The 25,668-nt window shown below is 36.0% G+C and overlaps 2 protein-coding genes across 3 annotated transcripts in view; both read right to left on the bottom strand.

Annotated features, from left to right (window-relative positions):
* The window catches only part of Ifrd1 (Interferon-related developmental regulator 1), a 176,433-nt gene that overhangs the window by 119,545 nt on the left and 31,220 nt on the right, over positions 1-25,668 (bottom strand). The gene's annotated exons all lie outside the window — the stretch shown is intronic.
* Positions 1-25,668, bottom strand: part of Eip75B (Ecdysone-induced protein 75B) — a 77,634-nt gene that overhangs the window by 39,098 nt on the left and 12,868 nt on the right. The window contains exon 1 of one of the 2 annotated variants that reach the window (XM_066402113.1): positions 13,132-13,282. The exons of the other annotated variant lie outside the window; for it this stretch is intronic. Within the exon in view, the coding sequence (XP_066258210.1) occupies positions 13,132-13,267 (136 nt within the window). The 5' untranslated portion in view covers positions 13,268-13,282. Of the gene's footprint in view, positions 1-13,131; positions 13,283-25,668 lie in introns of those variants that run through there. 2 annotated transcript variants of the gene reach the window in all.

Here is a 25,668-nt window from a genome sequence, read left to right as displayed (position 1 = left end):
TCGATATACAGGACGTTTTTAAAAACCTCTTCCATTTGGACATGGCGCCATCTCTTAGCTATTATAGAACATAGCGCAAAGGTTTACAAGGTAATATTTTACAGATTTTGAATTAAAATTTTGCTCTATTTACTCTAGTCGCCGAGATACGTCGTCATGCCGAAATGGAATATTTTTCAAGAACGCCTTCTATATCCATAACAAATCTAGTTAGCCGTAAAACAATCACAGCATAAAATTACGCTTAAAAATCGGATCCATAAAGATGCAGTCAAATTTCTTCTATTTATTACCGTTTTGCCTAGGCCCCATAAAGCCACGGAAGACGCGCCATCCTGTATAGTAATGCGTAATGCTTTTTCTATGACTTACTTACTAGACACTACTCGAAAAGCTTACTTTTGAGTAATGCACGGATTGCCTCAAATTGAATGTTTTTACGGAGGATCTCAGTTATTGTTATACATACGGGTTTCCTGTCCTCTACTCGATTTTTATGAAACTAATGTTGATTATGACCGAAAAGCAGTTACCATCTTGGATTTGTAGATATAGAGTGTTTCAAAAAACTCTTCACTCTGAGACCCTTTGTATTTCATATATCCAACAAGATATCGAGAAAATAAAAACGGATTTTTATAGACTTTTTACCGCAGAATTAGTGGTGCAGTTCGTTTTTTGCACCATAAAGTTTAACCGCAATCAACTATAATTATGACTTTTTAAACGTGACAATCTATATGTATGTTACTAGGTATTCACCAAGAGCTTTCGCAAAAATGGATTTGGTTATTATAAAAAGCTATTAACGAAACTATTTAAAATATCTGATAATGTATTGGATATGTTATCCTAAAAAATCATTATAGTTGATTGCGGCTAACTCACATGGTGCAGAAAAAACTAACTGCCCCACTGAATTCCACGGCAAAAATTCGTTTTTACTTTCTCAACGTCTTATTGGTTAAATGAAATACAGACGAATCCCAACTTGGAGAGTTTTTTTTAACACCCTGGTATCTACGAAATCAAGACGATGAGGACTTCTCTGTCACTTCAATTTCATGAGGTATGATATACAGGAGCGAATAGTCAAGTTCGCTTTGTTGGTTAAAGCTTGTTACTCTGACAAAGTAGTAAATGTAACATTAGGTATTCTTGGTTATTATAGATACAGTTCTGAATGGGTTATATCTGCTATAGAATTAATCTGATAATTGATGCTAATATTTACCTGGAGGAAAAATTAAAATTTTTGGCAACGCCAAATTCTTGATGCCCATTTCGAAGTTGTTGACACCGGCAGCCGACATATTTTGCCTAACCGATATTTACGTTGAAAAGCCGAACTCCAAAACTTCCGAAAGTCTTAATCAAACTAAATTGAAGTCTCCCCTATGTACGAGGGATTTTCCCGCAAAAACGTGGGCGGCGTGGCGCGCGCCTTCAGTGTTTCCCCCCGCGACAATGCTCTTTTGCTTCCACCACGTGAGCTGTTGAGAAGATGCATATCATTTAAACTGAGCTTTTTCCGAATTAAATATTCTCTGCCAAAGGCGACTTTTATCTGCATGTGCGAAAATTGAACTACGTGATAAACTTATCCTTCTAACATTTTGGCACTCGTGTGTTACATGATACTGCTTATCTTTGGTTAAAGGTGAATAACCAAAAACTGGAGCAATGAACAATGAAATGGTTTTCACGTACTCGCGTTACGTAGGTAAATGTGGATGAAAACTAAGGAGAACGTATAAACTACTAAATGTAGGAAAAATTAACCGAAACGTTTTTTCTTGCGCTATACGCCTATGCGATGTATCAAGCACCGGAAGAAGAACACAATTGCCTTAAAAATATTTCCAATGAATCGTCTCGATGTGCTCTATGGCGAAACGGATTTGCAAAATCTTTTTTGGTTTCTGAGATACGGAGTCTCATCAGTATCTATTTTTTTGCGATTTTAAAGGGGCTGTAAAATGAAAGTCTCTAAAAGTGATTATTCAAAGTTCCAAAATCTCAATTGGGACATGTAGAATCCCATATCACTCCGTTAGACCGAAAAATGACACATAGAAAATTTAAAAATGTTTCTATAGATACACACCTATTGCCTCATATTGCCCCCATAAAGATAGCAAAAAACAAAAATTTCTAATATTTCTTATAATTCGCAAATATTTTATTTTCTGTTATTACAGTGGTATAGAACATTTGTTTGTCGACCTGTTGACTGTTTAAAAGCTTTATCATAAAACTATGAGTTTTTAAATTTTTTTTGTTATGCAAAATGATAGTAACAAATAATACGCTCATGTTAAAATATCAGTTAATGTTAGTTTCTTGGTGCTGTATTTCCAGTTTTTCAAAAAAAAATTATTAATTTAATATGGGTCGTTCGAAAACAATATCCTACGAAACAAGAAAACTTATTGTACAAAAAAAAAGAATAAGAATTGAAGCAATCGGAAATCGTAAGAAGTTTAGAATTACACAAGTTAAGTGTGTATAGGGTTTCGCAAAAAAATTAATAAAACCAATGTGTTTACATCCACCTCTGCTCCTGGAAGACTAAAAAAACTTTAGTATGACTCAATAGACATTTGCTAAAATATATAAAGGGAAATCCTCATTATTCTTCTACCAAAATTTTAGGAAAATTAAAAGAGTCAGGTGATTCAACAATCTCCTCTAGTACGGTAAGGTTACTAACCGCTGATTTATCTGCAAGAAGTTCAACAAAGAAACCATTACTGTCGAAGAAGAATGTAAAAGCCCGACTTCGATTTGCTCAAAATTATTTGGATTGGGTTCTTGCTGACTGGAAAAAGGTTGTATTTAGTGATAAAGTACCTTTCTGTTACTGTCAAGCATGGAGGTGGTAATATTTTAGTTTGGGGCTGCTTTTCGTAATCTGGGATAGGCCTAATTCATGAAATTGTGGATAAAATGAATATATTCACATAGAAAGACATGCTCGTGACCAACTTGATGCCATTTATGGATGATGACATGCCATTACAGTCTATATTTCAAAAATATAATGATCCAAAACACATTTCTGCTCTAGTAAAAAAGTGGTTAAGGGACGAAAAAATTACTGTTCCACACATGCAATCGCCATCACAATCGCCAGATCTTAACCCTATAGAAAATCTGTGGTACAATGTTGACACAAAAATAAGGTTAAAAAATGACTCCAATCTCAACGATCTCTTCGCTGCAATTGAAAGTGTCAAGAAGGAAATTGATATGGAGTACGTTAAAAAGTTAATCGAATCAATGCCAAAACGATGTGTTAAAGTGGCGAGGCAGAAGGTATATTACGCGAAATATTTACCTAATTAGCGTTTTTGTATGTTTTGTTAATTAATTCGGAACAATATATTGTTGCTATATTTACGTACAGCAAATGAGTCAAAAACGTTTTTATTTCTTTGCTAATTGTGCTAAAATGTATATTCTTTGATATCGTTTTTTATTATTGAGCTCCTATAAATAAGTTTTAAATAGTATATTTTCATTTTGAAAAAATAACGAGCTACGTGAAATATAAGGCAAACATTGGGTTTTATTATTATTATGCACAATACTGCAAATTTGGCCGCCGGTGTGAACATGACGAATAAAGCGTGAAATTTCGATTTCAGTACGCGACTACTGATTGAAACGATTGAAAGCGAAATTCGCTATTAAAGTGTTATACGTTCGCCTATATCGTAAAACAATGCTTTGAAAGTCAATAACCAATCGCAAGGAGGCACTTTTTCAAAAAGGCATTTCAGTGTTTTTGACCATTAATTCTAGAACAAGAACAATCCCCGTTCTTGCCTATGACGTAAATGCGGCTAAATGCGTCCCATAATGAAGCATATTGCAGAAACACTCATCCCGTGTGCTTGTATCGCTCCAAAATTACCGGTAATATATCCGGAACGAATTCGAAACGTTTGCGATTCAAACTCCAGTCGTTTGCAGATCCCTATTCATATACATAGGTAGGATAAAATTAGATAAATAACCATCGGCTCCATCACTTGCTGTTGACACTGAAACTGCATCTACGTCAGAGGATCTGGTAGGATGCGGTCACGCCATGTGATCAACGATGGAGTTAAGGAGCGATAAGGATAAATTCATTTAATGCCATTTGCACCGGGCAATTTCAAGTATACTTCAAGTTTAGGGACCTTTAACCCAAAAATTCCCCCCATGTCATTTGTCAGTTAAAAGCGTGTAAAGTGCATTTGAGCGAACCGCTATTTTTCCCAAAATTACCATAAAATGGGTTAAATCTAATGTAACATTTAAAAGGATGGAATCTGCCCTTCCTTCCAGATTCGTCGTTAGTGCCCTTAACATCCAGACCCGTAACTGTCCATTAGGGTGGCTCCATATCGATGGCCCAGTATCGAGTTCCACTGCAAGTGTTCCAGGAAAAAGGGGCTACGAAATAGGCCCATGACCCATTTTATTTTGAGAGCTGTTGCGGTATACATGAACTCAATAATGAACATACGGGATGGCCCAAATTAATGATGTACGTGTTGGGATCTGGAAAACTGTAAGAAATACTAAGACGGTTAAATGGGCAATTTTTTCGAAAATTTTAGTAAACACTCTAAAACAGAGTATTTTTAACTTTGTTCCAGAGCTTTTAAATCAGGCAGTAAGCAACTTTGAGAGTAAAATACTATAAAAACATTTTTTGAGTAAAATGAGTTGACGTGTCAAGGAATAATTTATTATAACTTGTCAATTTCGCCATTTTTTATAGACGCCATCTTGTTTTTTTATTTTCCTAAAATCTTTTAAAAACTTTCAATTCGAACATAATTTAAGTTATACATTTTCAAAACGTGATAATAATCATGGCATTAGCAGATACAAAACACAATATAACGTAAATGTGAATTTACTAAGTCGCTACACACAAAAACAAATGATCATGGATTATTAAGGTAGTGGTATTCTACACAACAAAGTGCTCTAATAACGTTTTGTTATCAAGACCACTTTCGACGTGGTCGGAAAACTGTTGCAGCAAACTTTCCTATTTTTCAAAAAAATTGTCCATTTTTCGACAAAACTATAAAAGGTACAACGATTTTTACGTCGGACATGAATCTTATAAAAAATTATTAAACTTTGCCTATTTAGCCGTCCTTACACCCCTTATAGTTGCTAACAGGCCCATACGCATGCGTGCATCACCAATTAGGTTCACTTTTAAACACATCTCACTATTTTTGCCGGTGCTCTCGTCTCTTCACCAGCAGATTTGTGGAAAACTGTTAGTTGTACCAAAAAGATGCAAAAGACCAAAATTTTTGTCACGTCTGATTAACGGTCCAACTACTATGAGCATTGCTAATCTAGTAATATTATTGCAATTATAGTCCTAGACCAGTAATAAAAGGTCTTATCAACACTGAAAGGAAAAATACGTGTCTCTATGAGTGACATCTGACAGATGTCACTCACAGAGACATTTGATGGATCCCAAGCGCTATGACAGGTACATCATGGCAACTAATAGTATTATCAATATAATAATGGTTACAAACCCCAACAGTTTGATCGTAAATGGCCTAAAAACGAACAACTTCTCAGCGGAGGCATTCCGCTCCCGTTGCACACTCGGCGCGTACATGTACAAATAGGAACAGTAGAATAAATGAGCAGCTAATTAACTAACCTTTCCAGCAAACTGCCGCTATGTAGGAACTTTAAACTTGCATTTTAAACAAAGGAGTTCACTACCCTCCTTTACTGGAGCTTTTTCTTCCCGTAATAAGCGGTCACTCCTCCGGATATTGATCTCGAAGGCTTTAAAATGCTATTTAACGTATTTTGAATCCTTATACTCGAATCTAAAGGAATTCTGACCCTAATCCTGCTCCGGATGAGATGATTTTTGTATCGGGATAGGTGTATGCTATTATCGACATGCAGCTTGGTACAAATAAAATCGACCGAATGCTCCATTGGGACCAACTTTGAATGGATTTATGTGTCCATGAATGTAAGGCATAATGATGGGAATTTTTAACCTTTACTGAGATGTAGGTACAATGAATATGAAGTATGGAAATGCAAAGAAATGAAGTATGAAAATTTTCGAACAAACCTGCTTTGCAGTGGTTCCACTGGTTGCAATTTATTCTTATTTATAGATAGAAAAATATAGTCACAAAATTAAATAGATAATTGAGGAGATTAAGCAAGTTGAGAAATAATGAAACTCGATCAATGAATTAAATTTTTCATATTTGATAATCAATAATCTACATCTTATCGAATATGCTCGATGAATGGGGATTAACAATAAATGTGAAATAAATAATACATAGATAGTTAAGAATAAATCGAGGGTCGACGACCCAGTGCGTCGAAAGTAGGCCATTTATTTTTTATTCAGGACAGTCCTTGACTTATTTCTTTCTTTATAGTTTAGTTCGTGTAAATTCACGTCCAATGACCAGCTCAAGCAGACAATCTATGTCTTAGGAAATTCATAAATTTTTGTAGTGAGGAGATTTATCAAAAAAAAATTCTCATTTTGAAAATAGCCATTTTTATATTTTTGACGAAAAGATGGCAATTCTCATAATCCAAACAGATGAAGAAACGGATCTCATTTCACAACTAGTTATATAATGAAGGCAGGTACTTTTCTTCCATGACTCAGTCGACGAATGACACCAGAAGAACAATGCAGCTGTTACACCAACACAAGGCGCAGCTTGACTTTATTAATATTTATGCTACTTTCATGTGATTTTTTTCATTGTACAACAAAATTATAAAAATTCGTGTATTAAAAATACTATTTTGCCAAACTCGTGTCATATTGTGGTACTTCGCTTCACTCATTGTCCCACTTGTTCCACATGTGTCCATACTAGTCCCACTTATTACATAAAATTATGTATTTGTTAGCTGGTTTCATAATACTTTCAATTAGGAAATGCACAATTTTATATAACAAGTGACAATTTGCAGGACTAGTAAAGCGAGGTTCCTCCATATAACACAAGTTATATAAAATAGCGTTTCCTAACGAGTCTCATACATTTTTTTAAAATTTTGCTGTAATAAGTGGCATACATTTGAACATATTAAAGCTGCGCCCTATAGCTGTGGAACTGCAACAACCATTGTCTCTGCCGGTCCGATTTGACAACTAAATGAATTTAGAGAAAGAAAGAAACTCGTTGAACTATGCAATTTCAACTGAAGTTTTTCAGATTTGATTTAAAAGCTGTCTAGTGTCAAGCATACGCCATTTTGTAGATCGTCAGTCAACGGTTAGTTGACTGACATCTGTCAGTGAAATTATTCATATAAAAAATCACTAACTCAAATGAAATCTTAAAATTAAGTAACAGCTATCGCATGTCATACATCCGTCATCTCGTGTTGTCGAAATAACCTTGTGGCGACGGCGATATTGATGAAAAGAGCCAACGCCAACTCAAAATAAGAGCCTGAATAATAGATAAAATGGCTGGACCTTGACATAAGAACTATACGTACAAACTGTCGTTTGTTAAACATCCGCTACTTTGTACCTGTATAGAAATAGATCTTTAGCCAAGCGTGTTATTGAAAAAAAGATTGCGAAAATGTTGTTTCTCAAAGAAAAATTTGTTGAGAAGCCAACTTACGTTAAGACTACCCAGTTGACGTAAGTGCTGTCGTTTATTAAATAGTCACCATCTTGTGAGACTTTAGTAGAGATATTGCTTTCATTCAACTAATTGTGAAATGAATCCCTTTAAATCATCGCTTTTGATTAAGACAATTGAACTAGACAATGTATAGTTCGATTTCGTTTATGGGTTTATAGACATCTACGATATTTCCTTTTCATTTACTTCATAATCGGTTTTTTTTTCATAAATTTTATTATGAACATCAAATCTAAATTGAAATGTCAGCATTTTACAACAATAATAATTTGGCCTTGTGTCGATTTCACGCGACGTGCTAACTGAATAAACATAACATTGATAATGAACTTGCCAAGACTTACGAAAAAAATCGCACATCTATTCACGTTTCTCTATTCTTTGTCAATTAATCTTACATCTTTATGGCTCTAATCGGGCCAAATATCTGCCGAAAAAAAAGGAAAACAAATAGGAAATTGTTAAAAAAAGAAGTAAAAAAATAATAATAGAGAGTTCGTTTTGCGATTTTATTATTTAGTTTTCGTTAGTTGCACATTCAGTACTTTATTTTTATTTATCTGTGCTTGTTATCGCTGATTTGCGCTACTCCTCCATTGCCCTCAAATCTCAAATTGAATTGAAATAACAGTAATGACGCGGGGTGCCTACTACGTCAAATACAAAACTGGCGAAATTCTAAAAATCCTTCTGCGATCGGGGATCGGGATCTTCGATTAGAAAGTTCACAGATTCGCACGAATTTTAGAACTAAAGCTTATCGTTTCTATGGAAAAACCATTTTGGGAACTTTACGCATATGAGCCAATGTACATTTGAAACAAAAATAATGGTGGTCTTATGATGATCACAGTCTCTTCATAGAATCGTTCTAATGGAATTAGACTGATTCTGACATCTGTTCTGATGAGAGAGCTGCATGTTACGGAAACGAAAACAGATGAGTACTCCGGAATCCCCTTGCGTAGATGAAAGTGGTGCTTTTGATCCCTTAAAATCTCTCCGAATTGAAGAAATGTGATCATTTCCCACTGTTTCATTTCGACTCAAATTTAAAGCAATTTTGAGGCATTTTACAGGAAATGTGACAGATAGATAATCGATAGATAAAATTTCTCGTCTTTTTACGGAGCGTGACGCATTGCGGTATTTCTAACAGGAAAGTCACAATGTCGCCTCACAGTCGAAGTTCCGAGATTTTAACAGATTTTCCTTTTTCACTTCTTTATCTTGCGCCTCGTGAAATTGTTTCCCAGAAGACATCCCAGAACGTGATTTATTCGGACTAGAACCGAAACCTGTCAACGAACAAATTTCGCAAACTTCGGAAAATTCCTACAATTTCCCTGTTGAAACGGTTTCAATGCCCAGTAATTAGTTTCGGTCGACCCCGGAGAGTCAATTTTACATGTTCAAGTCTCCTACGCCAATGCACCAGCCCCCGTCATCGGATCAACTTCGGACAGACATCACGAGACAACCCAACATATTTCTCTTTCGAATGACCCCCCGCTGCATCTCGTATCCCAGACAGAACGGAAATTATGGCCGATAAGTGAATAAAAAACAAGTCAAGTTTTAGGCACATCTTCGGATCAAGGTCGAACAACGGGGGGTTATAACCAAACACTGGTTAACAAGTGAGGAAATGGCAATAGCGTCTCTCCTAGCAGTCCCGAGCCCCGTCTGTCCACTAAGCCGAGGTAACGTGCCTGACATTGGTTCTTGGTTCGTCATACACAAACGACATGCCGGAAAGAGACACTAATTGTGTCGAAACGGCCCCAACAAAGACAGTAATAGCAGATCTAAAGCCCATCTAAACCGCGGGGCGGTGACGACCTCAAAATTGTGCAGAAGGCATCGCCCTAATCTCTAAACGGGTCTCGACTGACCTCACATGCTGACCTCGATTGCGAAGGCATTCGCTAAAAGTGCGGCGCGAGGCTCAGCCATACGACCCCGACAAATAATGGGCGAAAAGTCAACGAACTAGTCTCCGTGCAGGGTCCGTTTGACCTGAATTTCGACGATGAAGGAGAATGGAGATTTGCCGTTGAAATCCTCTCTATTGGGCAATGGCGACGAGGCTAGATAAGAGCGATTACGGCTCAAGGTGAATGAATCGCGGCGTGAGGGGCCTCATTTCGTATTTGCGTGGGGTGCAAACTGAGAAGTGATTGTGTGCTTGCCAATATCTAATATTGCAAGTGGTTTCCGATGTTGCAGGGAATAATGCAATGCAATGTTTCCACTTTTTTAGTCAGAATGACACGTTTTGAGGGCCCAATCGCTTCATCAGAACGACCGTCCAAATACACGAGCGAATCGCACCCCGAAAAACTCTGAACAATGATAATTACGAGCAGTAATAATACAGCTACTACCTATTATACACGGTGGCTCATTGTGTTAATTATTTTTTCGAATTTTGCGTGTAGCCCTGAATTCACATAATAAAATTCGGGTTTCTCTTCTAGCAATAAATGCACTGTTGAAATAAAAAACTCCGGCCGCATTCAGCGCACAATGGTCATGGCGGCTAGTGAGAGACTTGAATTTTTAAATTCCTGTGAGTTTTCTTAGGTCCAGTTCAAAATGATTAAGAGGCGAGAGATAAAAATAAACAATGGTTCAATCTTTGTCTGCATTGTTGACAACTTTGACACGTCCAGAACTAGCTGTCCTACGTCAAAGCCTATGGTAACAAATTCATTATATCTCTGCACAATACAAGAATACACTACAACGGAGAATATGTCAAGTTCTGTCCAATTTTCGACAAGAAATGGAACGATGCAGCAAGTGCAGGATGGTACGAAAAGCTGAGCAATAATTACAGAGCATAATTTTTCCAATAAATAAACAATAATCAAAATAAAAAAATAATAATATTGATATTATCCATAAATAAAAAATCGGAAAAAAATTCATGTTCGTCAATCAGAGTTAATGAATCGTTATCAAACCCACAGTAAACGCATGTGTTACCTGCTTTATTTTACTAGGATTAAATCTTACATGCTTTATTGTTAATGCGCGTGTGTGTGTATAATGCGTCAGGTTATGACGTATTATACAGTATCATAAAGATTGCGTTATAGTTTAACGTGAAATAAAATGTGTTGATTTGCGGCTAGTAAATTGAACATTACCACATCTGATACTGTAATGTTGTGGATAAGCATCTTTAGCGGCCTCTAGGGATCTATCATTTGAAAAAAATGCGTTCGTTTTCGTAGTTATTCTCTAAATAAAATTAGACATCTCTTACTATGACCATGGGGGCCAATAATTTTAACCCAGAAATAATTTGAAATATTCACTTTTTTTCATGTAAATACTCGAATATTTATAAAATATGCACCTTTAACCCTCACAAGCTTCGATAAACCTTAATTGCATTCGACTACGTCATAGTGACAAGTGTAGACAAAAGGTACTTTCGCCATATTTTCAAGAAACGATGTTTCTTGTAACTTAGAACACAAATTCCTTGCAAATTAAGAGACAATATAGACTAAAATAAAATAGATATACGTCTATTGGGTGTTGTTACCGCACTCGCCACTTGCCATGCTGGGCTTTTGACGTCGTCTCGTCCGTAAAAGCGCATGCTGCAACAAATCACCCACGGGACTTGTAACGTAAATGACCATTATTTTTACGTTCTCACTGAACAACAATTTACGTTATAATTCCAAAAGATGATTTGACACAGTACCAGGAGTTTTAATTATAAATCAAAATACGTATAAGCAGTGTCATTGACAGCAAAAGGTGAAAGTAGGCACACGCATAATGTACCAAGCTGCATCGCGAGCGTGGACGAGAAAGAGATTCTTCAATCTGAGTTTCACTTTCTTCGCCACCAATGTTAACTTTTTTACTTGCAAGAATTCACTTTCGTTTACAAACAGCTGGTACTTTTCGGAGGCAATGCGACTTTCTCCTGCCGATCATTACAACGTTACTTAATGAGGAGACAGTTTAACGAGTCAATGTACGAATTACTCCCCAAATGGGCTCTCTATTCATGCTCTGAAACATGCAAAAAACTTATTAATAAGTTCGATTCAACCACCTTTATCACAAAGGCAGATTAGATGTAAACGGCAAGCAGGTAACCTATTTAACTGCTATATCTGTGTCGAAGTGTCGATGAACTCGGGAGCGTTTGGAGGCCACAATATTACAGATATCTTATTGGTCAGCACCATGCTATGTTGCCGTTGTTACGCAGCCGAGTCAGAACCTCTTTAATAACTTAATCAAGCAGGGCAACAACAACAGGGGAAAATTCCAAGCAAATTATCAATTCGCTAAAATTTACTAAATATGGCATCGTCGGCTGGCACTTAACCTCCAGTTTTAATTTCATCTTGTCCCACATTCGATAGGAAGGCGAGTCGGGGCTAATGTACTAGCCTCGCTGCATAGCGATTTAACCTCGATAACGAAAACATTCGAGAGTGTTTTAAAAAAAGAAGTGTTTGCTCTGGGGGCTGGGGAGGAGGCTATGCAGGTTTACATGAATCGAAAAGAGATCTGCGGCCTACTATAGGAGTGAACCGGCCGCATTTGCAATATTTTAGGAGGAGCGATCATGTTTATGTAGTCGTTTATTAAACGGTTACGAGGTCGGTTAACTATCGCAATTTGGAAATCAATAAAATGCCCTTTTGAAATTTTTAAAATTCGAATTGTTACCAAACTCGAGAAAAATCGGACTTTTCTAATAACGATTATTTCCCCAAATTTCCTTAATGAGATTCTCATTAACAATAATTCATTTTTTATCAGAACAATTTGTTTGCCCTGGACGAAACGAATATAGACAATGTCAGAAATATCATGGCAACGTTGGCTCCTAGATCCAGATGAACGTGAAAATTCTGTTTTTTGACACTCCTCGTATTCATCCCGTATTATTTTGCACTACTAAGGAATTTTCGCAAATCTATTCTAAATTACTAAAATAATTCTGCTCCCTGGACTACATACATTCTACATTCAATTTGAGGTGACTGCATATTCTGGCCGCACTAATTGCGTCATCATATTACACCACATCTGATTTCCTAATATTAGTTATGGGTTATTTAAAGCATAGAGATGTAGGCAAAAGCGCCAGCGAAACTTGAAACACGCGTGTCGTTGAGTGCAGAAAAGAGACAGAGAATGGTTGTGGTTGTGAAGGCCGAGTCAACGAACTAACCTCGCACAGGGAGCAGATTGGCCTAAATACTTCCCATGTTATTGCTGAAAAGTGAAAACTACATGGCCTGTTCAATCAAATCAAAGCCTTTACGGATTTTATTTTTACGTAGATACTCCACTTACACAGCACAAGTACTTTTTTCACTTTTACTTTACAGCAAACATTTACGTATTTTAGTGTAGATTTTCAATGAATTGAAATCGCTACGAGACTTACCAGCCAAAATCTGCCCCAGTAAATTTTCTTCGTGGGATCCCTCTGGACCGATCACCACCTCACCCTCAATGTCCATATCTTCCACCATCGGTTGGACAGTGGCGCAAGCCGTTTCTTTGAAATCGTTCACAGTCATATTCAGTTTTTTAATAATAGTTAATTTATTACTCTAACTTGATTCATAGGACTCAGGGTCCTCACTGTTTATCTGGTTTGTTTACCTGAAAAAGTCGCCGAAATGTCACCCGTAACTTTTGTTTTCTTTTTGCTAAAAACGAGAGAGATCACTCGCATTCGTGCGGTGTGCCGACTTCGCGGTGTGCCGCTTAGAATACTGGCTCGAGCAACGATGCGACGTTGTCAGCGCGACGATGTTCATTTCTTAAGTTTTGACATGTCTGAGTTAACTGTCAAATCAGGCTGGAAATTTGCCACTTCCGAACATCTCTGGACAAATAAAGGTCAGCAATGGTAAATTGTTCTACCAAGGTGCACTTTATTCACGATTATTTGAAGGTGCGAAATCTGTGTCCGAAGAAATGAGAATTTACCTCTTTTTCGTTATTATTTAATCATTTTAGTAACGGTAAGAAAATATTCGAGTGTTGGTAAAGGAGGAAAAGTTTAGTAAACGAGCGCAAAAATATAAATGAATCGACAACGTCGCAACTGAATTGAACGTTGCCGGCCATGGATACCGTGACCCACTAACTTACATTCTCGGCCGGTTCGTCGAACTGTCCAATGTCTTCTTCATGGGTGATGCTGCCGTTGCTCCTTGCTTGACGGAGAAAGGAACTTTCGATTTCTATATAGATTTCTATTGCTAAATTGCGTAATCACAACATGATACGGAGCAGATAGTCTGTATTCAAGCAAAGACAATAATTCATAAATTAAATGGTAAGTTTTGATTGACACATCGTTGATATGTGAACGTTCTAGCGACATCATTACCAGCAGTAAATATTTAAATGGTGACATATGGAAAAATGCTGGGTGTTGTGGCATATTCAGTATAATGCAGCCCTTATTTGCCAGAAGTGTACGTTTAGTGGCTTTTATTGACGATCAGCTTATTGAACTCTACAGGGTGTCCCAAAATGAAGTTGCATATTTTCAACAGCATATTCTACAGCCAAAAATAAGGCAAAAAGTTCACCTAAACCAAGATCCGCAGGTGCCTTGTTTTCGAGATACAGCGCGTGAAGGTGTTAATTTTTTTTCATTTTTCCCAGTTATTGAGATATTTGGCTCAAAGAAATATAGAGCTCACTCTTTAGGACTTACATCGTTAGATGTGCCAACTGATCGGGGCAATCTACAGGGTGTTATTTTTCTTTATGCGTCATGCTTGCTTTCACCCCAAAAATTTTGTTTTTATGCGCGACTAACTATTTTCTCTTAAAATCCGAATTTCTTTTTCTGTTTAGAAACTTTTTCATCTGTGGTGTTATATCGGTATCTATAACCATTTTTTAGTTATTTACAAAATAATCAAAAACCACTATAATTTATATTTTATTATGCATAAATCAACCGACGGTCGTAGGCACATTGCAATATGCATAAAACGGCCTTTACGATGGTTATTATGGAAACAATATCAGAAATTTCAATGCTGGCATATGCCTATTCACTTTGATAAATTCACAACAGTTCTTGTCGCATAAAAGCCCCAAAATGAATTTTGGCATTGACGCACTTGTAATAAAAGGTATAGTATGCCTATGGCAGTCTTTAAAGCCCTTGAAGCTTATAAAATACCTCGTTTCGCGTCGTGTTTTGAAATATTCTCTCATGCTTTAAAGGTCTTCTTATATATATACTTTCATTATAAAACTCTGATGTGTTTTGAAAATTCAAATGGGGAGCATTACAATGCGCATATCTTATGAGAGAATCATGTGCATTCCTTGGTGTTTTTCCAAATAACTGGAAAATGGTAACAGAGAAGGAAAAATGTAAGAGACGTAAAAAGTTATAAGTTGATCAGATTTCCGGTAAATATCTCAAAAACTCTGGGAGTTATAAAGGAAAAAGAATTAATTTTTGACACTTTGTATCTCAAAAACAAAATGCCACGGGCCAATGTTTATATAACATGTTTGCCTTATTTATTTATCTATTGAGATTATGTAACCTAATTTCGTGACACCCTGTCTAATAGTCGATAGATTACTCAAGTAAGACTACATGGTATTTAAGCAAGTAATATGCAAACATTTTGGGGAGATTTTAGCATGTTGCCGCATTTGTGATAATTTCTGATGATAAGAAAGTGTTTTTTGCATTCTAATAGAAAAGTTTGTTACCACGCACTGCGCGTGAAGGCAATTCACGATAGATTATGAAGAAAGCAGGACAAATTTATTCAACTATTATTGTTTCATCTATTATGCCCACTTTTGTTTTTTACTACTCACTTTCACTTTGCCGTTCAAAGGTGGTTAGCCCCATGTTCTACATTTGAAGGAAATCATTGAACTGTTATTTGCTTTTGATCACATGGCAAATTTTAATTAGGATGCTCATTCTTTCAATCTTGATCACTTCATGTGTAGAATAATTCATGACTAACGTTATTCGAAGTAGTATTGACTAAAGGAAAGCAAGAAAAATACATTTACAATACACAGTGCATACGTGAATGCCATGAAGTGCCTTGCGCATGCTCGGCTCTGTAAAGTGGAACTATACAGGGTAATCAAGAAACTGGATATAAATTTTTGCTTTTTTTGATGGCAACATTGTTTTTTTATTCTCCGAGTGGATTGCGCAAGTAATTCTAATCACACAGGGTGATCGTCAAAAAGTAGGAATTGTTGAGATATTAAAGAAATGCCATGAGTAAATTTATCTGAAATCAGTTGTCAGATGATTGATGCTAAACAACTACCAGTTTGCACAATCCAATGCCCTGCTCACTGCGAGATTCTGCTTAATGGTCACCCATTATTTCATGTAGCATGTTCAATATCGATATCCAACTGTTTTTGAAATAATGGATAAAGTATGGTATACGTTTCCTCGTTTTACATAGTGCAGAGGGCTACAATTTGCAATTTATTTCAGGATAGCAATTTGCATTTCTCTTTCCCTTCCACCCACAACTTTCCAGTTATTGGTTTAATGGAAACGAAGACAGGACATTTTTGAGCCACCTTATTTGTTTCAATTTACGTTAAAAAATCACAATGAAATAAAATGTATGGGAAAATGAGGGATTTTGGCGAAAAATCGATTCCTGTAATTTTATTGAATTTAAGCAATGCTTCATGAAAACACTATAAAAAACTTGTGTCCCCATAGGCATAGTCCAGACCTGTTTCTCGTAACCCTGAAAGCCCAGAAAGTCGACTGCGGTTGTTCACCCGAATATCAGAGTTTCCGATACGAGTTGATCCACATTTAGCCTCTTTGGAGCTTGAAACCAAATAAACGAAAGGGTTTCGGGCCCATTGATTTAAGAGTCAGCCGACACCAAACTGACTTTTTTAATTGAAACTTGTCAAGATTTATTTCAATGTTCGCCACTTTTCTTGAGAAATTAGGACGCTGCATCTAAAAATAACGTTCAAGGGGCGACGTTCATTCTACCCGCCGTTCCAGTTTTGCACCCTTAACTAGGAAACGGGGACAAGTATGAATAAATGAGGGCTCTTCATTGTTTAAATCAAGATCTTCTCCTATAAAGAGGTTGTTAGGAAAATTCGATTGGATAAGCTAACGTTCTGGACTAGCAAGGATGGTGGCTACTTAAATAGTGGTACGCCATTCCCACAAATGAAAATTCTTTAACAAGAGGTCGCAATAGCAAGAACAAGTTCACTGAACTTGCCAAAACATCGAAAGTGGTCTCTTTATGCTGCGATTCGGGTCTCGAGGATCAGACCAACCGACTTTGCACACATTAACTCAACAACAGTTTATGTTATACGTAATTTTGGCCTAAGGGCTCTGCGAGTGGTAAATTTTCCTCTCGCTCCGCAAATCGGGTCCAATAGCACCACTGGTGGAAAATTGTCACTACATTTCGCCACATTGTGATCTACTCTTGTTGAATTCTAACAATTCAACACTGCAAAGGCAGATAAATAAAATAAAACCACATTTTGTAGTTCTGACCCTCAATAGTTCAGTGATCTCGATTCAAGTATGCCAGAGGCAGTTGTTTGTGTGTGTTGTTTCACTCTCGATCGCATTGACTTAGCCTTTTATTTCCAATAACGAGGGATAGAGAGCTTTAGCACTAAGCCGATAACGAGGACATTGAAATCTATAAAAAATGTCGGTTCGATAGGGAAAGCACGTGTTATTCCCCTGTAGTAATGGATAGTGGCAGAGGTCGAATTGGATAATCATCACGTACCTAATTGGCCGAAATTCGCAAAAGGGGAGATGCATATTCGTTGCTTATTATTCATCGCAGGATTAAGTTTCAGTCACTCCAAAGGAGAAATATACATACATCACGTCCAAATTAAGGCATCACTGAAATTTCGCTTAACTTCAGTCAGTTATTTGTTCGCGCGCCAGTGGCTCGATTTTGATATACAAATTTAGCCACGCAACATGTTCATTAGAAAATTTTTGACTTTCCAATATTGTAGCCCAATGCAATTGGGTTTCAGGCTTGAATCGATCATTTTAAATGCAAGTAAAGTATTTTCAATATGGCGGCACCTCCGATTATACCGGAAGTAGGTACCATCTTCCTTATTTTAAATGGAACCCCCTACTTTTTTTGTCATTTTCGGATTTTTCGTTAAATTTTAAGACTAGTTTATGTAAAGTATCATATGTTTAAAATTGGCCGTTTCTGAGTTACATAGGAAAATTTGAAAATTTTGACAGTTACAAGGTGTCGCAGAAATTGGTATTGTAGGCTAACCGCTGTGAATTTTGGGATCGGTGTTTTGGAGCTCAAAGAAGACCTAATAAGGTAGGTTTTGACGTGTTTCAATTTCACAAAAAGTCTTCCAAAACCCTCGATACGCCCCTTCGAAGTGGCGAGACTTCATATTTCAATAATTTGTTTATTCCGAATAGGACAACTTGTACTGTAAAACATTTTCTAGCCTAAAATTTGATTTTGTATTAAATATTATTAAAGTTCCCTGGACGAATTTTGAAAAGCGAAGGGGTTGTGGAAGGCTTGTTATCAAATTGACATACTTCAAAGTGTAACTTATTAAGTGCTCTTTAAACTCCAAAACGCCGATTCCAAAATTCGCAGCGGTTAATTCATACCGATTTCCGTGGAATCTTGCATGTGTCAAAATGTTCAGATTTTCCGGTATAACTTGGAAACAGTAAATTTTAGGCACAGGACACTTTACATAAACTGGCATTAAACCTTGACGAGAAATCCAAAAAATTACAAAAGTGAATGAAGTCCGTCGGTCCCTACTTTCGGAACAACCGAAAATGCCGCCATTTTGAAAATATTTTAGTTGGATTCAAAATCGTTGATTCCAGCCTGAAAGCAAGTTTCATTGGGCTACGATGGTGGGAAGTCAAAAACATTCTTTCTAATGAACTGGTTGCGTGGCTAACCCTGTATACTGGGTCACCGTTTTTTAAGTTCATACATGGAGATCGCTGTAACTATACAACCCTTTGGTTGCCTTGATATCTTTCTCTTGGGCGACTTGCCATACAGGGTGTTATAACTTCGATGCATTTGCATAGATATCTCTGAAACCATAAGATATTATTTTCCTCGTATTTTTCTAAGTCTATCACCTATTAAATTTCCCCTATCAAAACCTTAAGCATCCTTCATATAACGATTATTGTTCTATCGCATTCGAATTCTCCATTACGGACTATTTTTATTGTGGATGACTCCAGTTGTCGCTAAACCTCTCCATTTTCGACCGTAAACCAAGTGGAGCGATGGCCTCAATTTTTGAGGTTAAATCCGAGGCGGCAACGCGGGGTCGTCGAACTTATATACAGTATACGAACAGTTTATCAGTCCCTGATTTATATTATGAAAATACATTTTTATTCGATCAAGGTCTTCCACGACCAGCGGGCTTTGTTTTGTTCGCCATCGCACCAGATAGTCGGACTCCGGTGACGTAGTACCTGTGGTACTACTTTGCTTTGCACGGCATTGTGCTACCAGTTATATGTCATAAAGTGTTACCAGAATGAATGTACAGGGAATACAAAAAAAAATTCTTACACCTTGAATTTTATCAGTAATTAATATTACACATCTTAAAGATAAAGTTAATTTGATCGAATATTCTACTGAAGTTATCTCAACCTGTCCCTAATAGAATATCAAAAGATAATACAAGAAACACAATATGTATTTTAGCAAAATATAAACATTTATTGGGGGAATCAAAATATGTAGCAAAAAAGGTATTTGTAGATCTACCATCACAGGAAAAGCATAATCAAATAAAAAATAAGAATATATTTCTAAATACTTTGTCGGATACCCATTGGAATTAGTAATACTCGGTGACCGTCGTAGCATTGAAAGAACTAAATTTTTAGTGATCTCTTCACAAAGTGTCTTTGCTCGTTATGTCATTTTTCCTAATTTTTTTCTCTCAGTGTGATCCCAAGTACTCAAAAGAATTGAAATCTAGCGCTTATAATACGTGAAGGACATTATACAAGGTGTCTTTAAACACGGTGCCATAAATTCAACTACATTTTCTAGGTCTCAAAATATCACGAAAACTTCATATAAACATATATCGAAAGGTGCTTTGTTTTCGATACAGTATAATACATGTAGAGCGTGAAAGGTTGATTGCTGGGAATGGTTTTTTATTAATATTTTCGAAACGTTTCGAGATAAATTAATGAAATTTTGTACTTTACTTTGATTTTTGTGTTCTTTCTGAGCCTTTATAAATGAATTTCCACATTTTTCTAGGGGTGAGTAATACGAGAGGGTAGCACTTGAAAGGTATCTAAACTTTTTTGTACTTAACTTTATTGACGATTTTATAGGAAAAATATTTAATTTGAAGAGTTTTACATAAAAAAGGCATTCTCATTGAGAGTTGAAATCTCCAAGAGTTTTTGATAAAATTGATAGTTAACAAATCGGTGGGTATTATGTTCTATTAAATAAATATCAGATTTAAAACCCTCTTTTATTCAATTTCATTAACAACAATTATAATTAAACACTGTTCTTGTGACAACGAAAAACTACCAAACTTTATTAATAAATGTTGTCATATACGGAAATTAAAATTTAATTAGTATTTATAGTAGTTAGTAATTAATTAGTAAAAAAACGGAAATTTAAAAAATAATTTTTTGTTTCATTTCAAAGCCAATTGGGTTTTAAATCTGATAAATAAAAAAAAAACATAATGTTCATCGATTTGTTAAATATCAATTTTCTCGAAAATTCTTGGAAATTTTGACTTTCAATAAGAGTACCTTTTTTATGTAAAACTCTTCAGGTTCAATATTTTTCCTATAAAATCATAAATAAAGTTAAGTACAAAAAAGTTTAGGTATTTTTTAAGCACTATCCATCTGTATTATCCGCCACTGGAAAAAAATATAGTCATTTTTTCATAAAGACTCAAAAAAGCACAAACATTTACAATAAAGTACAAAATTTCATTCATTTATCTGAAAACGTTTCGAAAATATTAATAAAAAACTATCCTCAGAAATCAACCTTTCACACTCTGTATATCTAAAACTAGGTGCCTTTTGATATATGTTTATATGAAGTTTTCGCCATATTTTGAGATCTAGAATAGTGGTTGAATTTATGCGACTATGTTCAGAGACACCTTTTATAACAGCCGTTCTTAAATACGTCTAGAGAAATGTTTGGCGTCGTAGTTTTGTTGGAACCAATAAGCGTCATGAATTCTTAATTTAATGGCACTATGATCTAGATTTTCATTTAAAATATCTCGTTACATAAACCAGTCCATAGTTACATCAATAAAATGACGGTTTGCAACACCTCCCAGAGATATACAACCCTAAACCATTTGACTTCCGCCACCATGCTTTACATTAGGCTTTGGATTTGTTTTTTTCAGAGTTTCTTCTCATCTTTTCCACACTAATTGACGTCCGTCTGATCCAACAATTTTAAATTTACTTTAATCTGAAAAGATTACTCGACGGCAGAACTCTCTTGACTTATCTCTTGACTCTTTTGCAAATTGAATTCTCTTCCTGCGATTGGATTTATTAGCCCAAGGTTTTTTTATTTACTCTGCCATGGAATCCAGCTTCTTTCAGAAAATTTCTAACAGTTTGGGCAGATGCTCTAGAGCCAGTAGCATTTTCGAGATCCTATACGAGTTTTGCGGTACTAATTAAAGGGTGTTCTTTTACTTTACAGATAATAAAGTGGCATGGCAGATCCTTTATCTTTCTTGGTCTTCCTCCACGGACAGTTGATAAGACATTTCCCGTATTTCTGAATCTGTTTATAACGTATTGAACAGTATTATGAGTTCTTTTTTACACTTTAAGCAATGTCACGTAACGAGTTTCCTTGTTTATGGAGGTCAACTATTAGATTGCGCATATTAAGACTTAATTCGGACACTTTTCATGGCGTATTGATGGCTGAGACTGCAATTAAATTATTTAGCATGCAGAACTCACTAGCGATAAACTATTAATGCAAAAATTAAAAACCTCAATCAAGTAAAAAATAGCATAGATTTATTGTCTTAACGTACGAATGCGTTTTGAACGTATGTTTTCTACGCTCATTCGAAAACATGTTATTATAAATAAACTTAGTGCAATTTGAAATGAAGTATTGCTCTGAAATTTTACTCTAATAATAGTTAGAACTGATAATTTTTTAAAACACATTTTCAAATGTACAAAAAACTAATTTAAATAATAATAAATAATAATAATATTAATATCCTTCAAAAAAGCTTACTATTTAATAGTCGAGTGTATGAATACTTTTTATATCCACTGTATACTCAGTCGATTAAGGCACATTTCTGGAAAATTTTAAAACATAAATTTACGGTACCTTTAACTTTGCATCATGTCATTCACCTGCGTCATCTGCCCGACCAAAAATAGGTGCCCAAAGTACCTTTGAGGCTGAAATTGCTAGTAGTGTCTGAGTTCTTATTGAACTTGACTCATATCGACTCAACCTCAATTTTAGAAGTTTCAGAAACCGAGTTTTAATCGAAACACACAAATACCCCTCCTCCGCCGGTACTGATCTAAGCTTTTTCCCCAGATGAGACTACTAAGTCTCCAGTTTGGAGGAGGAAAAGCTGATTTGGAGGGTAGTCATGTGGTAACGGGTTTGGTCCAGGGGAGGTAGAGGAAGTCCTCGCCCATTTGGACTAGATCCAAGGCTTCCCCAAGACAGGTATGTAGATGTCCAGGGAAGCGCTAGCGCAGATAAAAGTTATCATCCATATAACTTATGTAATATAACAGTATGCACTACAGGTTGGAGCATTTCTATCAAGTTACCGGATAAAGGACAGTGCTCAAGAACACCAAGACGCATAGCGCCGAGATCAGCTACTGCTCGATACAAAGAATCATTTCTACCGTGGTGTACACAGTATTTTACTTCCATCAAAAATTTTAGTGAAAACAAGAAGGAAAATGATAAATCATTTATTAAAAAGTCGAAAAAACCAAATTCTAGAAAAAGTGTCGGAAACTGAAGATGATGTAAAGCCTTTTTCTGGATACATTCCATAAGACGCACGCAAAGTGGTACAAAAGCCTTATGAAAGTTGGTTACATATTTGAGGTATGATTAAGATATTAGTTGACATCTACCTAGCTGGAGAGTGAGATCTATCCAGGTGGAGAGGACTCACTTTCCACCCGGGTGAAAAATAACAGTTTGTAATCAGACAATTTCCTCCTAAGCAAAATTACTGTTAACATATGAATAATGAAATTATCATGACGTTCCTGGATAACGGTTCTTGAACAAATATTATTCACCTGTTTAGTATAATAGTGTATTACAGAACAAGCTCAGAGAGTAGCTTTCACAGCGCAAGCGCGAAATATTAAACATAAGCCGCAGGCGAGGGTCTTTTTTGCCAGACATCTATGTATACTATTTTCCCACAATCTTGGGCCATATACAAAAAAAAAATTAAAGTAAAAAGTATATGCAACTGGAAAAGAAAACCAAGTCAGCCCAAATTGACACTTTGTGGCTGCAGATCTTTCCAAAGTTACTTTTACAAAGGCCGATTAGATTTCGTAATATTTCCTTAAATAAACGTTTTTTGTTGACTAGTATTTAATGTTAAACATAGCCATAATTATTGAGCCTGACCAGTTGACAGGTTAGTTAAAGTTATAATGGAACGTACATTGCTCATTCTTTACCTAGCGAGCTGATGAAGATGGTTACGAATGAAACATCATCGTTCGTGTTATGTTTTTCGTGTTTTGGATTTAATTTATTTTGAATTTAGGTTCGTTAATTTGATTATATAAAATTTAGTAGCGGAAAAAATCGTATACAGGTTATCTGTTTCTGCAGCTCAATCATTGGGACTTTGGCGATCATTATAGATACGAGGTTGGTTAAATTAAGGCAAACTTGCTCATTAATGAATGTAAGAGTATGCCGCTTTAAATTTTCAAAAATTGGGATAAATTTCAGAGATATTCAGAAAAAAGAGAAATTTTGAAAAAACGTTTTTATTTTTTGCTTAGCTTATCTGGCGAAATCATTCAAAATGATTAACATATCATTGCGACTTTTTTCTTCTACAACGTAACGATGTCATATTTCAAATCCAACGATTCGATTTTCGGCAGCCATCATTCACTTTCTTTTTCTTATAGGTCTTGGATTTATGCATTATTGAACAAACTGCAAGACTGCGTCTTAACATGTGATACATCATCGTGATAAGAGAACAAAGATTAATTTAAAAATGTGAAAATCCAAGATGACGCCCATGAGAAAAACAAAATTGATGGTGGTTGTCAAAAATCAAAAAGTTGGATTTCAAATATGACGTCACCACGTTCTAGAATAGGAAAAGTTGCAATGATGATGCGTCAGTCATTTTGAATTAGCTCGCCAAATAATTTGAGGGAAAAATAACAACGCTTTTCCAAAATTTTTGTTTTTTTGAATATCTCCGAAAGAAACAAAAATTTTGCGAATTTGGAAATAAAATATTCTTGAACTCCCAATTATGCAAGTTTCCCCGATTGAACCTACCTCGTATCTTTTATGATTACCGAGGTCTCTCGTTCATTCATCATCATTCATTTGTTTTTCCTAACGCACGTGTATGTTAGCATTGTGCACCGCTATCTCCATTTGTTATGTTTACTTTTCTAGGGTGTCGTGGGAAAATAACTATTTAAAGCTAGTTGTGCAAATTAGTTTCCGCACTTGTTAGGTAAATACAAAGCAACTATTATCAAACATGGTTCGTGCCAGCCAAATATATACCCAATAAATCTGTATAAACACATTTAGGCTTTATTGGGAACCAAAAAGTTAAAGATCATAGTATAAGAACAAAAAGTATCCATGAGAAAGTAATACGTATACTACGTACGTCACCACATTTAATTCACCGAGAGACCTCGTTTAAGTTTGCTGAACCCATCGCGAATCCGGGTCGGTTTGTTTCATTGTTTTTTACATCGTGGATGACAGAGAACCACTGCGATTCAGGTGAGTTGCGCTTAGAGCAAGAGAGACAGATGAGCTATTAGCTAGGCCTGGTTTAAAAGTGACAGTGAAAGATATATTATTAATAGAGTACTGTTTGGGCTGTTTGTAAGGGGAACTGGTGTTTTGTTACTCGCACCAGGTTGTTGACATCAAATGAAATGCGCCTTCGCCATAACACGATAATAGTAATGGTCCATTTATAGACATATAGCTACTTGTCAGGCCACTGATATAAGTGATCTTTCCAGTCATACAGGTCATTTATTCTCAGTATGCCGCTAGTAGCAGTTTACGTTGGGGCTCTTATGAGTAGTAATCTATTATTACACAGGGCTCATGATAGGTTACGTTTCTTTGTTTTTTTTTTAAACGTTTATTACACGGATAAGTCACACATCAGCCGACCTTCCGCGCTTTGAGAGTACAGCGAGCGGGGCCAGTATCGATTCGAACGTTTTAATATTAGGATCGACATCTTACGGCCAAGGGTGAAAGTTTAATACTGCTGCTGTAAAATTTACAGGAAATTATTTTGGACTGTTTTTTATCAATTTTAGACTAAGCTGATTGATTCCATATCTCAGGATGTTTCGAAGGTTAATCGAGAAATTGTATAAGCGATTAAGCTCTTTAAAGAAGATTTTTTTATGCTTCTTAAGTTTGGCGCTCTTACAGTTTTTGAAATATGTTGGTCAAATTTTGAGCACATGCGCAACTTTACTGAGTATATAGAATAAATTTGCCCAGTTGATTGTTAAAAAAGTGTAGAGGACTTGAGGGAAGTTACGCATTTGGGATATAGAGTGTGAGTAAAATGAGGATGTGCAGCACTGTGATCTCGTAAACGGGAATGGATACAGGCC

This window comes from Euwallacea similis, chromosome 24, assembly GCF_039881205.1.
Source record: "Euwallacea similis isolate ESF13 chromosome 24, ESF131.1, whole genome shotgun sequence".
Lineage (NCBI taxonomy): Eukaryota > Metazoa > Arthropoda > Insecta > Coleoptera > Curculionidae > Euwallacea > Euwallacea similis.
This window is presented reverse-complemented; position numbering and strand designations above follow the sequence as displayed.